At 34.3% G+C, this 19,753-nt stretch overlaps 1 protein-coding gene across 1 annotated transcript in view; it reads right to left on the minus strand.

The window, feature by feature from the left end:
* LOC110997347 overlaps positions 1-19,753 on the minus strand; it is a 31,683-nt gene continuing 11,930 nt past the window's right edge. Inside the window, exons 3-8 of the mRNA XM_022265472.2 lie at positions 9,894-10,118; positions 8,440-8,543; positions 7,965-8,168; positions 7,694-7,776; positions 5,617-7,613; positions 1-5,426 (exon numbers count right to left, since the gene is read on the minus strand). Of these exons, the coding sequence (XP_022121164.2) occupies positions 3,556-5,426; positions 5,617-7,613; positions 7,694-7,776; positions 7,965-8,168; positions 8,440-8,543; positions 9,894-10,101 (4,467 nt within the window). The 5' untranslated portion in view covers positions 10,102-10,118 and the 3' untranslated portion in view covers positions 1-3,555. The remainder of the gene's footprint in view (positions 5,427-5,616; positions 7,614-7,693; positions 7,777-7,964; positions 8,169-8,439; positions 8,544-9,893; positions 10,119-19,753) is intronic.

Here is a 19,753-nt window from a genome sequence, read left to right on the forward strand (position 1 = left end):
TCAACTTTCAATGTTAAATTAAATATTGTATTTGTTTTTGACGTTAATAAGTATAAGTTAATAAGACGCATTTTTCATACAATTTAAGAGCCTTTAAAGATTTTTATATATGTTTTATCTCATTTACTTATTTGCAAAGTGACGCATGAGTGTACAGGACAAAATATTAAAAAACTATCCGATAACGTAGAATACGCACGTCAACAATTAAATATTCAGATAGCTTTTTCATCAAACGTATAGCAATTATGTAACCTAATACTGTATAAAGATAATTATTATTTGTCCAAATTCGAAAGAAGTATAATCCTTTAGTAAAAGGTTGTGTTTCATGTCGAGGCTTCAAATCCAACAAATAGGCTTAGCAGTCGTTATTTATATACGTGTAGCTTGAAACATTCCAGCGTATGGAGAGTATAAGCCTCAATCAGCTATTTATTATTTTATTATCCTTATCACTTAAAAATTGTTTTTTTTAACATCTCTTCGGGGTGATAAAGAGTATCTTACGTCGATAAAAAGAACAGTATTTGGTCACATGGAGAAAAGGATTATTTTTATGATCTACGTGCAATTAGCTATGAAAGTTCACCCTGTACGAAATGTTACAAAAATAATTAGTGATATTTATGAGTTAGCCATTGATATGCGTTAAATATAACCTAAAGGAAGGTAAAGGCCTAAGACGCAAGACGAAACGTTGCGTCTTATTGTAAATAGTCAAACGGACCAATCACAAGGCGTATAGAGATGTTGTTACCCAATCACAAACAAACGAAACACGCCGTCGTTTTCTGTTACGTTTTATGTTCCAACTACCCTGAAATGTCTTTAATTGTCTGACGGTAAGATTCAGAGCTGCGACTTAGTATAAATATAGCATATGATACCATCCAATAGTTTTTTTAGAGGGCGCTCAAGTATTACGCAACGAATTTTGGGTAAGGTCTTTAACCTTTCAAAACGGACGCCTTATATACCTTCCTTTGAGTTTCAAAGTAAAATTATGGAAATTTCAAGCTATTATATAGTAGTATGAAAATATAAGTCTCGTGAATTTAAAAGTATTAAAATAATGCTTATGCCCAAGCGCAACATAATATAATATTCACAGACTGTGGACGGATACATATCTGTCCGTCCACCTAACAAAAGATGGGTATGTCTAGGCTCCCGAATTGATTCTCGTATTAATTACACCCGCGTTTTAGTTCTCCGCTTACTAGCGTTGAAAACGTTCGTTTTGAAAAGTGACATTTAAAATTAACAGTAATTCTGTAAATCCACGACGCATTAAAGATTTCTGTAACAAAGTTCATGATAATCAATACGACATATTTTATTTTCATATATAGGTTTCAAATTTAAATCGTCGGTTATAATAAACGAATAAAGGCTATGTTATAAAGAGCGTCTTTTGTTTTTCTTATTGCGAATATGAGTATAAAAATGATTACTTCAATACATGCTTCTAGACTTTTTAAGAGGCCAGATCTTTTAACGTATAATACATATGTTTTCATATTTCCAATATCGTAAACATATACGAGAATCAAATCGTAGTATCACATGACTAAAACTTCGCAACCCCATTCACAAGACAAATGTATCAGTATAAAAAATGTCATGGCATTTAGAAAACTGTGACGATTTAAAATAACCTTTGGACTTTATTATCTTGTGCTTTCATCCATTCTTACGACTACTTATTTACCTACTAGAAGTATTTGTCTAGATAGCTGTACATTCAATGATTACTTGAGATTCATGCCAAATGACTTTTCGTATCCATTTTATACTTATAATCATGCAAATTCGCGAGATGTAATTGCAAGTATGTAATTATTAAATATACAGCCTTATTTGTCTAATTAAATTAAGTTTAATCTCACTGATTCTGATAACATAATTACTCTTATAGCTTCCTTAGAGCGATATTTACATTGAAATTAAGTAAAAGGCTGTATTAAATGCATAAGCAGTGCCAGTTTGGCTGAGATAACATTTCTACGAGACAGACTGTTCAGTGTTAAGTCACATCATATATACATCTTTACAATAAAAAAAGTTGAAAATAAACACATTGGATGTATCCACAAAAGGTTCACTAATAAAAACAACACAAAATTTATAAATCCGGACAACGACAAATATACCTGTAGATATAATAGAGGATAACGATACAAGGATTAGGACATTAACAGTTGTTTCAAATTATTTTTAAATGGAGCAGTATAGCAGTGCGAAAAAGGGTCGATGCTTTTGACAGAATCAAAGACAGAACACAACCTGTGAAGAGATGGAACCCAGTGTTGGTTCTGGGTGTCGGGAGTAAAAGAGCTGACGGTAGTAGTTTATTTTATTTATTTAATTATAAGTAATTATTTAATTAAAAGTTGTTCGTGGTAAGTTGACAGCGTATCACACTGTTGCAAATTAAAACTGAAAAATAACGTTAAAGATTTTCTTTATTTTTTTCATTGTTAAAAGTTTAGATCTACAGCCCAGATATTACTATGAGCATAGCAACGAACATTTTGTCTTGTAGATTCGCATACAAATAATCTATTGAGAATAATATACAATTCGTTCTTATTACTCTTGAAATGAACCTACGTAAAAATGTGTATCAAAATGAATGGTTTACACAAATCGAATCCCAAGTACACTTATGAGTATTTGTACTTTCAAGTATTTGCAAAAGTAGTCGAAAATATTTCGTTATGAGAGTGCTTTTTTATTTATCTTTATATGTATATCTTGTGACGAACGTAGCTATCTAGTATGTTTATAATTATATCTATGTGTAAACAAAAACCGTAATGGAAACAAATGAAGTTGAAATTACGACATAACTATGACTTTTGATTAACATACAAGTAACAATTTTATATTGATTAGGTTTGGAAGTTAGTCATTATGCAGAACTTTGTACATATTTAACAGCGAGGCCAGCTCCGATTATAATACTGAAAATACGATTTTTCAAATTCAAATGTTTATACCATTGTTCAAAACTAAAAAAAACTACGTTTCGATAGTAATTCGTATGGATATGTTATATTTAAATTAATTGTGTTATTGTCATAGAATAATTTAGCACAATCGAACAATAACGTCTTGAAGAACGGTATAAACGACTACACTGCAGGTCAACTTGATCGATAGAACGATAGATAAGCTATAAGCAGCTTATATTATTTGAGCCTCTGAAGTATATATTATATTATAATTATTTTTTTCACTATTTAAAGCTCTTAGTTTTCATTTTATGCGAGTCCTAAAGGCCCTTAAGAGTTCGGTAGCCTCTGGTGAGGGCGAGTAAATACGATTACATTAGATTAATAACAGTATATAGATTAATGTCTATTATATATTTAAATCAAAAGCCTCACTTTTGGCATTTGTAAGTTTACACTTCATAACTCCAATTATCCAATTATACGCTCATTAGAGTTCGTAAGGTCACTTGGAAGTATTCTTCACTGTACAGTTTGAGAGAACTTAGTTTTACACAATCGAATATTCCATTTACATTTTGTACAACGATTACACTTAAATAGTCCACACTTGTACTTTTTCAGCAATAACACACCAGCTCGCCTGATCGTAGTATGAGGACACTACGTGAAGACTTTCGACGTACTTTTCAATTAATTGATCAAGCTCCCCTTTTTTAAAGACATGATAATATCGATGATAGGTTACGGCTCCCCCTTCTGAAGGGAGGCTGTCAGAGCCGTCGCTTAGTGAGGGCAAGAGTGGGGCATGCGGCAAACGCGGTGGTACCACTGGCATTGTTGCGGTGTCTTCTGATGACGACCGCATTTCCAAAAACTTTCTCTCCTTAGAGCATTCACTACAGGACGGCAGGGAAGCCAAACTGGCACAGCCTAATGAAGCAGTACTTCCCGTCTTGTCTCTACGACTCCAGTCGCATCCGGCGGAAGTATCACTTGATTCGATGGAGAAGCCAGATTTTAAGGGCGCAGTGCTTGTGCTTGAACGAGAAGTTATGGATTCAGGACTTATTTCCATTTTGTCCAAGTCGCTAGAGTCAGTTGACTGGCCCACTTTCAACGAAGATCTCTTGTCAGTACTAGTACACAGGGAGTCCACGCTGATTTCTGACTCCAGTGAATATCCAGTCTCCAGTGATTGACTTGTATCATAAGCCCCAGAGTCAATTGTTATCTCTGGATTACCATTACTGGAAGAGATTGCACTGTCATCGTCAGGATTTTTAAAATCTATTGTATCCGGGAGTTTCTCATCTGTTATGGGTTTTACGTTGTATTGAATATTGGCACAATTATTTAGAAATATGTCCTCTTCACTTGTCACTTTCATAGTTTTCTTCAGTTCTCTGTATTTGTTAATGATGGGGTCTACGTCTTTGGTTCTCTTCTTGCTTTTAGTTTTTGTTGTACACTTAGGAAATAATTTATTAATATCAACTTCTTGTGTATCTTGTAAACAAGTTACATATTTAGTTTTTTCACTTAATTTTCCTATACTATGGCTTTCATTCCCTTTTTCACTCTTAGTTAGGCAGGGATCTTCAAGATGCTGTAGACTATCCGACAGCTCATCTAATATCTTTTGAGTGTTTCTATCTTCCTCTTCCCGTTTCAGTCTTAAGGATATACTTTTTTCGCTACTGCTACTGCTTGGAAGATCAAAGTCTTCTTCGCTAATCCGTTTTGAATATTGATCAATTTCCTGTAAAAGTTTTTCACTCAGTTTTTCAGCAAATTCAGTTAAGTGTTGACTTCGGTCTTGATCTACCCAATCTTCATCCTTTGCTATCATGTCAGATTTGCAAGTGACTAAAGGTTCGTTAGCTTGAATTCTGTTGAAACTTTCTGATTTGGAAATTGACTTCTCGGAGTCTGTGCTGGATATTGATATTGAATCGTAAGGTAAGCGTGTTGGACTGCGATGACTCTTTGTGTAATTTTCGTCAAGTGAACGGCCTTCTGGTCTGTTTGGAGATAGCCTGTTTAAGCTCCACGTTGAATTACTTGTACTTCCTAGCTTTGGAGATCGGTCTTTTGACCGTCTGCCTGGCGAAAGTCGTTCTAAGCTACAAGAACTTCCACTGGAACTTGTATGAGACTGTGATCGAGATTTATCTTCTAATAGCCTCAAATCTCCCGGTGAAAGTTTATTTAAACTCCAATTACTACTACTGCTACTACTTGAAGCTCCTTGAACTATGGCCATTGTATCAGAACTTTCTACTTTTTCAAAATGTTTCCGTTTCGATCTAGGACTTGATTGAATAATCGTTTCACATGTTTCATCCAATGAGTGTGCCACTTCAGAAACAGCATCTAAAAGATTTGGAGAACTACTCACGTTGGTGGTTATTTTATCGGAAGCTGGCTCGCCCGTCTTTACTTCTAATTCGGATGTACACAAATCTGAAAAAAAGACACGTATATGATATAGACAATATAACTATTCAAAAATCAGTATATCCATTTTTTTGAATGATCTTTTAATGGCCTTTTCCGAAATGCGATTAATAAGATAATATAAGTAGCAAAACAACCAGGTAAAGGTAAACAATCTTAATGAATCTATTTAATTAACACTACATCATAGACTTACCTTTTTCCATCGCCATTTTGCGCAATTCTTCGGGTATTACACTGATTACGCTGTCAACTGAATCTGGAGAAGAAACTCCACTGGAATCACTGTCCATATCATCAACGGCAGGATTAAATAGTTCTAAGGACATAAGTTTTGGATGACTCTTGGCAATTGGTTCAGATTTTCCTGTCGTTCGTACAATTGGAAACGGTGGCCGTCGACTTATACTTATAGAAGGAATCCCTTTATTTAACATTTCTTTTATTTGCCTTATTCTCTCTTTTCGCTTTTTATCTGCGTGTCTTGAGTCTAATACATCAGATATAGGTGATTTATCTTTAGGTTTGTACTGCGGTATCTCTGGTAATTCAGCAACAGTTTGAAGAGTTATTTTGGGATATGGCTTTGTATCTTGAAGAATGCGAGGCTTTAGATCATTTGTTTCTAATGTCAGCTTGTGGATCTCTTCAATGTCTTTATTTATTTCTGCGATGAGTTCCTTTGTAACTTCAGAAGGAGTTTCAGTAAATTCTTCTTCTTCTTTGATAGGAGGTATTGGGTCAATTTCTTCATATATTTCTGGGACTGAAATTGGTATAGTTTTATTAATTAAGGGCAATGTTTCAATTGCAGTACTTATAATTTTGGTGTCGTCCTCAGGTTTTGGTGGTGAATTGGGCTGGCTCTTTGATTGGGGTTTTATAGAAATAACAGGAGCGTTATTGTTGGTAGAATAATTTTTCAGGCTATATTGAGCCACCAGTATTTTATTAAAATTAGCAGCTGCCTGTACAGCATTAGGCGAAGAGGGTGGTCTTATTAAAGGAAATGACTGTTTAATTCTCGGTGAAGGTAAACCAGGGGAATTCTTCATCCTAGGGGAAGTAGGTACTGATGATACTTTTAGTCTTGGTGAGGTTGGACCAGGAGATAAAGGGGTTGGTGATAAAGGATCACCGCTTCCATCAGCCTTCGGTACATATATAACTGAAGCAAAACTGTCTTCAGAATCGACACTTGTATCACTTTGTAAGCTACTATCTTTTGAGGAATCTGAGCCATCTTCCCTGGAATGTCTCCTTTCGGGGCAAGTTTTCTCACTGTTTGAATTGGTATCACTTGGTGTTGTAGGAACCTCAGGAGCAGGTCCATGATTTTTCCAGCCTTGCAACATTCTGACAAAAACAGTTACTTTATCTATATTCGTTGTAGAAGTTTTGAATTTATTTGTTAGACCATTTTTAAGTGACTGAAACTTCTTTGCAGTAGTGGCTGATGTCGAAAATATTGAATCACGAATAGAGTCAAATGTTCCAGGCCTTCGAAATAAATATTCTTCATTGAGTGACGCTTGTTTCTGTATATTTTTTCTTAAGCGTTCTTTCTCCCGTAACCTTTCCACTGACATTAGTTCTTCGTTTAGAGACGTTTGCTTGAAAACTCCTGGCTTTCTCGATTGTGCTCTGTACGTATGAACTTTGAAATTAGGCATCTCTTCGACAAGGCTTTTCATGTCCGTTGGTTTATCTAAATCCTCTTCTGCATCATCTTCATTAATTGATTTTTTTTGTTTGACTAACTTCGGCTTCTTTCGTTGTTCTGGTACGTCAGTCGGAGGTGGTTGTATTGTTGGCGGTTCGTGCCCGTCTCCACCGAGACTTGGGAGACTCGACCTCGATCTAACCATGGCATGTCGTTCTACATCTGCGATATCGGTGAGACTTCTAGACTTTAGTGTAGATGTCTCTGAAGGTTGTGCTATCAATCTTGGAGGTAGAACTTCATCTAATCTTCGTAATTCGATAGGTAGATCAGCCGCCGGTGGTTCCAGTTGGCCACGAGGACAAGCTCTTAAGTTTACCCTCGATCCGAGACTCCAAGAAGGAAGAAAGGACCGTCGGCCAGCTATCCTCTGTAATGCTCTTCTCACAAATGAATAGCAAGTTTCATTTGGAGATGACAAAGATGACGATCCAGGCGAGCCATCGTGACTTTTCCACGGCTCTGCACTTCTGAAAATATTTATATATCTTTATTAATGTATACGTTCGAATACGCATATTAAACAAATATTTTTCCGAATAATACTTACTGATCATGCTCTACGGAAAGGAACCGTGGTGCTGGCGGTGGAGGACATAAAGTCACAGGTCTATGCCAAGGTATCAGAACATCCTAAAACATAAATAATATTATACATTGTCGATTAATGTTATCTCAATTCTATGTTTCAATTTCCAAAGAAATACAATAAAAACTAATGAACCGAAGAACAACTTAATAAATATAACAGGAGCTACGAACCTACATTTCGTTTCTTATTATTTCAAGTCAATAAATGTACAACTAAATACAATATGCACCTGTGAATGGAAGTTCCGTCCCTCATGCTCCATAGCCCACACAGTGAGGAGGAGTCGACCACCGATCCTAGTGATTCTGGCGAGCTCTCGTAGTGCCATGGCTCTCCTTTCCACTGTTGCAAAATGGTGGACCACGGCAATAGAGAGTACCGCATCAAATGACTCATCGCGGAACGGTAGACTAAGATTGTCGCATACAACAACCTGTCAAAAAACATCTGTGTGTTTCAGGTGGTTCGATATTAATCGAATAAAAATTAAACCGTTTAGTTTTCTTCCAAAATGATCTACAATAGTAAATTAACTAATATGGCTGATACAATCAAACGCATACAAAAACTTATTTCAAATCGAGCCTTTTAAGAAAAATTCACTGTACACACGTACAGTAGAATTAAATAAATACAGATAATAGTTTATTGTTCAATATTAATCTGAGATTTAGTGATCAAAAGTATGTTAACATTTAACTTACCTCATTGTTTGTTTGGTGCGCTTGCGTCGATAATCTGGTACATCTGTCTCCACCCACTGCGAAGACAGAGGGGTTCACACTCAGGTATTTTCCATTTCCACAACCTGAAATAAAATAGATAAAAATATATGTAATAGTATTTCGACCAGCTCTTGTACTAAGCTCCAAGTTCCGTCTGCAGAAACCACCTATCTATGAACTATCAGTCAAATTCTTCGCGCATATAAAAGAATAAACACAATCAAAGGGGCAATCAATTTATAAAAAGAATCATTAAATACCCATCTAATACCTAATCGAATTTTCTAGAAAACCTTTTTTTTTGTTAGTAAAATCTAAAATCTATAATTGTATTTTTTTTGTAACATTTATCTTTATTTTAGAATAGCTTGCAGATATAGCATTTTGTAAGCTTATTTAAGAACAAGTCAGACGCCATTTTTTTATTTAAACTAACTTAAATCAAGAACACGTTTTCAATTGTCCTGTGGCGTTTTAGCCAATTTAGGGTTATTTCAAGTAGAATCCCATATTATCTATGTTTAAATTTATTCACGTATTTTGATCTTATAATTTACAGAATAAAAAAAATTATAAATAAAATTATAAAATCATAATACGTATACAAAACCGCTGTGGTTTGTATAAATATACATAACAGTGTTGACTAGAAGACATTTATTTAATGTCTCTGTTTTGAGCAGTATATTACAGTGTTTAAAAATATTTCTTTATTTTATATAAGCAGTCTAAAAGTGGCCTTTCTGTATTTTACCTGGAAATGATAATAAAGTAGCTCTAGGGTGTATCACATTACCAAGTAGCGATCTTTGTAACCTCCCACATTGTGACATTTACCTTATTTCGTAGAAAATTGAATGCTAATTATATTATTCGTTTATGTTATGCTAAGCCGCGTGGGCGTAAAATAAGATATTTAGTAAACTGGGTATTGTACTATATATTATTAGCAAGAGTATTGTTTATTTTAGTATATTTTATCCAATGGGAAAGTAATGTAGTATCTGTACTTTGCAAACGACGTTTCAAAATCTATTTATAGCAGAGGAAGGTAGGATGTTAAAAATTACTTGCCTTTTTTTTATTCAAATTAAAACACATAACACTACAAAATAGAATAGATAATATAAAAGATATGGTAACTTCCAATAGATACCGATTTCAAGATTTTTCGTACATCATTTAGAGATTACGACCTCAGCTCTATGTAATCTCTATATAATCTACCTACGCTCGATATGAATATTAAAGAAATATATCGAGAGTATTTTTTAACAGAACTCAACGCAAACGGGTTCTAGTCTCATCTGATGTTAATTGATACCGCCCATGGACACTCTCAATACCAGAAGACTTGTCGGCCTTTTAAATTAACTTTTAATACAAATGTAATGCTTAAAATCAGACTTATAAAACATTTGATAATCCCTTACCGACATCGCAGACGAGGGCACCCGGTTCGAGTTCCTTGAGGAATGTAGTGACGGCGGGCGCGGGCTCGCTAGCTTCATCTTCGCCCGCCTGATCGTATACGTCATGCACGTAGGCACGCTCGAGCGCTGCACCGCGCGCTGCGCTCTCGCCCGCGCCAGCTTCCGCGCCCGCTTCCGCCCCCGCTTCCGCGCCCGCGCCATCCGCCATCACCGCATTATTCTCAGCTGGAATTATTAAAGCGAAGAGTTTATTTATTTGGAAACAAAACGGATACAGCTTGACAATAAAAATAAAGTTAAAAATAAAACATAAAATAAACACATTAGATGTATCCACAATAGGTTTCACTAATATAACTATATGATACAAACAAAACAAAACATGACAACGACACATATACACGGCAGAGTTAAGACCTTAACAGTTGTTTTATTTTATTCTTAAATAAAGCAGTAGTGGAGTGCGAAAAAGAGTCAATGTTTTTGATAGAATCTAGAGAAGAACACATCCTGTGAAGAGGCTCGCGGAACCCAATGTTGGTTCTGGGAGTCTGAAAATTAAAAGTTCTATGTGAGCGTAGAGACCTGGCAGGAACAATAAATGGTATGAGTTATAAATTAATGATATAAATCCATACCAGCACTGTAATAAATTAGAAAAATAATAGCTTCACCTCACAGGGCTTAACTTGAAGAAAAAAAATCAACGGATGTTGGACTAACAACTATTGGATTTTGTCAATAAAAAGACATCTATATATGTTTAAGAATCTCTAATCGAACCTTGGTTGAGTTTCTTAAGATTGTAAAATAAAAATACATGACTGGTATTTGCAAGGTGACAATCACAGAAGTTAGCTCTAACAAATATATATTGGGCAATTATAGAGATGAGCAACTATAATTGTATCCCTTATAGAGACCATGGTAGATTGAGAAAATAGACATATGGAACCAGCTGCCCATCGATGTATTTCCTAATCACTTCGATTTGCCGACCTTCAAGAAGAAAGCTACGAATATATAAAGTACTTGCGAGCCTATGTACCCGAGTGTCTATATACCCGTTTGACCCGTTACTGAAAAAAATGTGAAAATATATAGTAATTATTATTAACAAAAAAAATAAACTAAAGAATACTCGAAGTAGAAACATTGTCTGTTAGTAATTGTCCGGTCTAGAAAATATATGAAACTTATAGAAGTTACCTCAACGTTGTAACTTCGTAGCAAACAATATAAAATGAAAATTATCAGACAATACACAGTAACCTACAAACTCGGTGTTCGGGAACAGAGGTACATTTTAGTATTTGAAACGCCGCAGTAAAATTATTTCAATTCATGTCGACAGTCTATTTTCAGATTCTATCATTCAACATAGGTAGCACATAGATTGATTTTGTATACCAATGTTGCCTTAGTAAAGTAGCTTTTAGATTTTAGACAACAAACGGGGAACCACAATTCAGAAAGTGGCAAAATAACAATAATTATAACAAAAATGAAAATACCAAGAAAATATTGGAAAAAGGAATACGGTACGGTATATCGGCTGTACCGATTTGAAATAATTTTTTGTATGCGTTTGGATGGCACCATGGATGGTTTAGATTCACAAATCAGCCCGGCAGATGGCGCTGCAGTTGGTATGTAGGCTATTTATCTAAACTCCTAAGCGGCTGGACAGATTTTAATAAAAAAATTGTAATCAAGTGGAGTCGAGAATGATTTACATTATTAGATTTTTCTGTATGTAAAACGAGTGTATAAAGTGTGTCGGATCCGCTATATGGTATACAGCATTTGTAAAATGTACTGCAAAACTGGGAAACTGCAGATGACATCCGGCTGTCTACCTAGGTTAGGTAATATCGAAATCTGATTGCAAAAATGCAGGTTACATTTGAAATACTCGAGAAATCGCTGCATTTAAAGGAAAAAGTTCAATTTTGCGAGGAAACAGTAGTCACGTCGTGCGCGAGATTTACGATGTTCCCTGTAAATAGGGTTTCCAATCTACAGGATTTAATATGTTTATGCATTATCGAATTAAATGCAAACATTTCGCAGCAAAATAGGGGAAGTTACGTTATACAAAAGAAACGATACTGTGTTTGTTTTGGTTTTGGTAGCATATATTCGAATCTAAAGAGAGGCGTCTTTTTCTTAAAGATTCTGGGTCAAACGAACAGGAGGCTCACCTGATGTTAAGTGACACTCCCAATGCCAGAAGGCTCGCAGGTGTGTTGCCAGACTTTTCATATTTGATACGCTCTTTTCTTGAAAGAATTAGTCATACCTACTATTTCGGAAATACTTGCGTGGACAGCTGATTCCACAGTGGTGGTGTGCGGCAAAAACTGCCATAAAAACGCTCGGTGCGCAGGAAAAACTGTCACAAAAACGCTTAATTGTGATGTCGAGGTGATACGGGTGGAAACACAACTATAATAAGGAAATGCTGCCATAGAAACCAAACTTCTTAAATTTGTTTTAATTATTTTTATTATTACTATGATAGTATTTTTAGATTTTAATAAACGATAAACAAGAAGTATGTATTTTGCTTTTAACGTAAACATATATTTTTAAAGAACTGGCAACCCTAGCTCTCGCACTATTCGCAGTTAATGTCGGTGACCCGATTTACGGGTGGCTCTGACCTAAAGTTTTGCCCCGGGAACACGGAGGAATTGTTCTTAAAATCACTTACCAATCTATTGGAAAATTGTTATCTAAGTGAAAGGGTGATTTCATACCGTTTTCATACTTTACTAATTTCTTTTCGATTAAAAGTATTCCTTTGAAATGTTTTATAGTACACCTTTATACCTGGCAGACCGCGCAAGACACATTTTTTGCGAACTGGCGAATTGTGGAATTAGTGTCCCACAGGGACTCACCCTGAACTCCTTTCCTCGGGAGATACGACCTTTAATTATTTAAAGAAATTACATAATCATTTTAAATCTAATGGGCAAGTAGGTGATCAGCCTCCACACATGTGCCTGACGCACGTCGTCGACTTTTTGGGTCTAAGACATGCCGGTTTCCTCACGATGTTTTCCTACACCGTTCGAGCAAATGTTAAATGTGCACATGGAAAGAAAGTCCATTGGTGTACAGCCGGGGATCGAACCTACGACATCAGGCAAGAGATGCGCACGCTGAATCCACTAGGCCAACACTGCTCTATCTGCAGAAGCCATGGTTGAAATAGGAGCAATTTTCTCGTTGAAACAACACGCATACTTGAAGCAACATACATCACCGCATACACGTAATCAAGTCCGACCAATCACCACAAGTAGCACCCGTACACGAGTATAACTGTCTCAACAAAAACCAATAAAATATATACTTGAATTATGTATTAAGCAAATACAATATTAATATTGCTTACAAAAATGACAGTATATTTTTAATGGCTACATAAAAAAGGGACACAACATCTGGCACATATCCTGAGAATCAGCGTTTTTATAAAACCCTAGCATATTGTTGAAATACAAAAGATGTAAGCGATGAATGATTTCAGAAAATGCCATTATTTTCGTATTCAACGTTTTAAAGAGGACGTGATTTTGATTCATTCATTGTGATGGATTTCTGCATTTGTTCGGTGTTTTGTTTTTTTTTCATTTAATGTATGTCAAATAAGTTTATTAACTATAAAGCTTTAAAGTAGTAAATCATATAAAGAGGTATTGAGTTTAAAAAAGAATTGTTCTCTTTAAACGAAGCATTGAAGGATTCTTGTTACAGTGCTAAGAGTGGGTTCAATCTTAGTCTGAAAGAGTCTACTTGACTATTCCAACTCCATTGATTATTTACTCCAAAATGATCTTCAATAAATTACGTATATTGAAATATGTACTAAAAGATCTTATAGATAAAACACTTTCCATTATTATATTTAGAACAATTATGTACATAAATGTTATACATGTTACTTCTAATCGTTTCAAAAACAAATGAATGTCATTAGAGAAACTCTATTGTTTGTGATATAAAGAGGAAAGTATCTATATCAATATAGCATAATATAATAACTAACCATAAAATGTACAAATGTGCTGGCAGCTACCTCGGACAAAGATTTAGTCTAGCTATTCAAAAAGGGAACGCTGCCAGTATCTTCGGAACCTTGCCTAAACGGACTCCTTTTAATAATATATTTTAGTTGTTGCATTTTAAGTTTAGTTATTAAAGATATTTTACTTTGTATATCACAAACAATAGAGTTTCATTTAGAATATATATAACATTAAGAGAAGCTCATATTGTCATCATGTTAAGATATAAGCTACAAATAGCATTGAACAGTACAATTGTATTAATTGTTTTTAGTCTACCTCAGTTCAATGATACGTGCCGTTGGGAGTGTCTCAAAGCAACTAGGACGAATACAGGTCAAAACCTTCACCTCTTTACTGGCGTACTTAACGATCTATGCACTGATAACGCTTAGATTAGCACCCTAGATAAACTTAAAATTACACAATCGAATTACATTAGATCGAAATTATGAATAATTCCAATGAAACCATCGGCTTTATTACGGTGTTTTTAAATCAAATTTTTATTGTAAAACCAAAAAAAATTGTATTTACCGAGAGATCCAACACGGCAGATTTATCACAATGTACCACACAATGTATGTTTGACACCAATTATGAATGTCTTAATGACATTATGACGTTATGACATTATGTTAATGTTCTTATGATAAAAATTAATGACATTTGCATGCCTTATATATGGCTGATTGTGCGGATTTTTGTTGTCGTTTGATCTAATTGTCTATCTTGGAATAAACGATTTATAATAATTATTATTTAAGTAAGTTAATATTATCATTAAAGTATTTTTTAAAGTTCGTAGAGCAATTTTGATAATTAAATTAAGCGAGATAATAAATAAAATATTGAGATGCCTTCGTCATTGTAATTTCCATAGCCTTGTTCTAAGGACAATGGAGTGTTATAATATAAACGGGTGATCCTCATCCGTCTCCCAGAGGTTGAGTGTGAACCGCGGCCGAATAATTAAATTTATTTTTAGGTGCAATAAACACACGCATTCGATGTACGAATACAACGTTATATGTAATATGGCGACCACATTTTTATATACCTAAATTAAGAATACAAAATAGTATGTGCGAAAAAGCTACTAAATTATTATCATGATAAAGATAATAGTTTAATAAAAAACCAATACTGAATAAATCAATTGTGTTACAAAGAAAGGAACGCAATCATTTCTCGATATCAAAACCAATTGAAAAAGTCAAATCGATCATTCATACATTTAAATATCACTCGGTTGCATTCGCGATAAAAATAAACTTCGTTTTGAAGGCTTGTCGTGACAAAACACGCAGTTTTTGCCTTGTTTTTCCGAATTGGCTATGCATGTGGCATTGACACGAAATCATTTCAGCTTTCGGTCGTAAGTTTCATTTGATAACTGCAATGCTTTTATACTGTGCTATAGTCATTTGAATCGATTTGAAAAAACCATGATCGGCAATACACTGCATTTGTATAATAAATAAACAAATCAGTGGTGCTACAACCTCTTTAGGTCTTGGACTCAGATTTCTGTATCTGCTTCATGATCATTTTTAAATCTAATAGGCAAGTAGGTGATCAGCCTCCAGTGCCTGACATACGTCGACTTTTTGGGTCTAAGACATGTCGGTTTCCTTACGATGTTTTCATTCACCGTTCGAGCAAATATTAAATGCGCACATAGAAAGAAAGTCCCTACCCTATCAAACCTACGACCTCAGGTATGAGAGTCCCACGCTAAAGCCACTAGGCCAACACTGTTTTTGTTATATTACATAGTAGTTAACTTTTCAAGGGAAACGGTAAGAGAACTTATGTGAAACGTTGGTACTTTTAACACAGCGCCATCTGTTAGAATTGTATAAAATAATAAACAAATATTTCCAGTATAATAATATAGTGGGCATAAATTGAGATGTAAGCTATCCTATCTTTTAAGTTAGATCAAACCGCACACGGTGTGCAAATTTGATTGATATCAGTTCGGTAGTTTAGGAGTCCATCGTGGACCAACAAAGTGACACGTGAATTATATATATTGAGATGTATCAAGAGTAAGATACGATTAAGTGGTAAAAATTAGAACGCGTCATCACAATTTTTATCCCATGACTTTATAATTATATAACTGTCTTCATGATTCACGTGCAACTACTATGATGTAATGTGAACTAAACTTAGAGATAAGACCATATATAATCCAAATAATCTACAACAATCGATATAAGCTAAAAATAAACAGCCTTACGTAAAACGGTGGCTATTATAATATCGTCAATGCTACGATTGCTACGGGCTACGATGCTACGCAAGTGTCTACGAACACTGTAGATGTTTTCTACTCGAAACATCTTAAAGCAAATCTAATTATTACAGAAGAATATACGCCTGTTAGTGTGAAAATAACAGTAATCTTATTTAAAATATTATTCCGTACGCAGATTTAAAATCGCATTAGTTCCTTACAACTTGGTTATGTAAAACGTTTGTTTCATGTAATTTTATCATTTTTTATCTTTATCACTTTATAAGGTCTACTATTTTCCATATATGTCTCAATTTACAATTTTATCTTTAAAAAAAAACACTTTTTTAACGGATTGAACTTATGTATTATTGTAAACTTATAATTATTTAAACATAATTTTAAATTTAACCGACTATTCGCGTGCTTTACGGCGTGCGTGGTCACGGTGACTGAAGATAAAGGTGTTAAAATATCAATCACATTTAACACAAGTATTTTCTTTAAATTATCTTTACTATTCTCATATTCGAAAAATGTACAAGCAATCTCAAAACAGATTTTTTTCACTCCACCTTTACTTGACAAAATTTATTTTTATTAATAAATTAATGCCACAAAACACATCCTCACACTTTACAATGATACTAGAGTCTGTAGAACATTGACGGTCATTTGGATTTAAATTAGTTTACCATAAAATGAAAAATGTATATGACTACCAGAGATCTTCCTTCAATCTGTTTGTTTATTTGGATTTACTAAGGATTTTATTTAATTAGGATTACATTTCGTAAGAAACAAAGAAAAACAGACTAAGGATGTAATATAGTGGTATCCGAGAAACGGGGAAAAACGAGGTCAAATTAAAAGATGGGAGGATGATATACCAAAAGGATGGAGGTCTGCCAAGGATAGAGAGACATGGAAACAATTGGGGGAGGCTTATGTCGACAGACAACCTGACCAAAGTGGTTGATAATAAATTATGACTTTCCCTATGTAAATTAGATTTAAGAATACTACTGTTTGATAAGAAAAGCATGTAAGTTAAATTGGTCATCCAATAAAGGGCTTTTATTATTATTATTATATTTCGTTATCTATTTATAAACTAAATAAAGTCAAGACAAGTACCATTGAAAGTGTTCAGAGTAGTTATTTGGATTTATAACTGCAGCTAATCTTCATTATCGGACGTCAAGGCAGAATACGAAATTCCACCCGTATAGGTAATACGGGTGGAATTTCGTATTCTGCCGTCGCTGTCTGTCTGTCGCTGCACAACTGAGCGTCTCTTAAGGCAGTTTTTGCCGCGCACCAGTTTTTGGAAACCTGCTACCCACTAAAACATTTCCGAACTAATTTAATTTACTACGGTCCGTCAAAAAAACGGCGTTGTATTTTTTAAAAGGCCGGCAATGTTCTTGCGAACCTTCTGCCAATGTGAGCGTCAGGTGTAACATCAAGTAAGCACTTTCTCCGCTTTTTTTTTTAAATGTACCATTATAGTACGTTACATTAAAACAGTTAGTAATAGTGCATAAGAAATATTTTTGTTAGTAATAGTTCTATTTTAAAATACAATTTCCGTAACGAAGAAAATTTAATAAAAGCTCCCACAGGCTGTATACTGAGCTTAACGAGGAAAACGATTAGATCGGAAAGTCATCGAACCTGCGACCCAGTTATCTATCGCCATCAATATTTCTTGGAAGTCAATTAAAATGTATACCTAGGTGATCTATAATTAGTTATTTGTGAAATAATAAATGTTTTAAAATAAACAGAGATGTTAATCTTTATTAATATTATAGAGGTGTCATTTGCAAGGTTGTAATTAGTAATCTCTGGATCTACGAAACCGATTTAAAAAAATATTTTACCAATAGAAAGCCTTGTTATCTATAAAGTACTATAAATATTTTTGGAAATCGGATAATAGTAAAACATAAATGTTTCTTACGAACGCGATGAGAGATAGATATGGTATGAGTTCTTGAGAAAAGTAGTAAAACTTTATCTAATATAAATTCTCGCGTCGCGGTGTTTGTAGTTAAACTCCTCCGAAACGGCTCGACCGATTCTCATGGAATTTTGTGTGCATATTGGGTATGTTTCAGAATCGGACAACATATATTTCTCATCCCCCTAAATGTTAATGGTAGTCCACCCCTAATTTTTTTTTAATATTTTGTATGATAGGGCATTAAAATAATACATACAACCCCTTATTTTCACCCCTCTACGATCAACCCCTATTTTTTTATTATAAATGATATACATGGCAAAACGATGTTTGCCAGGGTACTGTTTTTTGTTTGCGATAATATCATAATCCATTACACACTGACTATGAAAGCAACACGAGTTACTAAGCATACAATTGTAAAATTAAAGAAATCTAATCAGAGATTGTATTGCAACTAAAGGTCCTATTTTTTATATTGAACCATTGATTGATCATTTCTACATGTATTTATTCATGTATTTTTTACTAATAAAAATTCAGGACAACAATAGTATTGTTGTCCTGAATTTTATAGTAATACAATACGCGCGACAACTTTATTTTCCCGTAAAACATATGCAAAATACGTTTTACGGAAATAATACGGAAGACAGTCGAGAAAAGTGACGTAGATGCTTTATAAAAGGACATCTAGAAAAAGGTCCTATATGTATATTATAAGTTGGTAATAAAAGAATATCAGTCACAAGTTGACCAAGAATACACGACAAAAGACGTTATGGAAAAATTCAGTAACAATCCATTTGTGATTTCATATTTATGTGGGAATCTGGGCATATAACGCACGTGTTTTGTATACTCGTAATTCCATTAATTATTCAATTTCAATACATAATTTTAAAATTGTATTAAAGGTAGACACCTTTTAATCCATAATTCCAGTGAGTAGCCGATTAAGTTATAATAAAATACAATCCACAAATTTCTAGACAAGGTACTTCAAATATTTTTGTTACGAAATATTATTTTATTAACCGAATTCTTAAATAGTTTAATATAAATAAAAATATTGGCCACAAAACATCAAGTATATCAGGCCTCTTCCTACCATTTTTCCCTTACATAAGCCAGCTTTTATAAGGTCGTCCTCCAACGCATGTGGTCCATAATTGTGGATATATAACAAATATATATATATATATATATACGTTGTATGTATTTTGTGTGAGATTAATGTCGAGGTATTATGTGGTATTGGCATCCAAATAATAAAGAGCTAATATTTATTTAATTTTAGTTGTAATAGGCCAAAACACAAAGACATTGATGCGTGTATATCTGCGTGACAATTGGCGGGTATTAGGGCTATAGTTGGATGCAGTACATCGCTGCAGATGGCCCGCGGGTGAACGAACGGTGGGGCCGGCACGCGCATTGCGGTGACCTTTCTACTCCCACTGATCCACATTCACTTCTATGGAATTTTATTTACTACCTAAGTATTTATTATACTCATAACAAATGAACGCTATCATGGATCAGTACCAAACCATAAAATATGAAT

This window comes from Pieris rapae, chromosome 6 (genome assembly GCF_905147795.1).
Source record: "Pieris rapae chromosome 6, ilPieRapa1.1, whole genome shotgun sequence".
Lineage (NCBI taxonomy): Eukaryota > Metazoa > Arthropoda > Insecta > Lepidoptera > Pieridae > Pieris > Pieris rapae.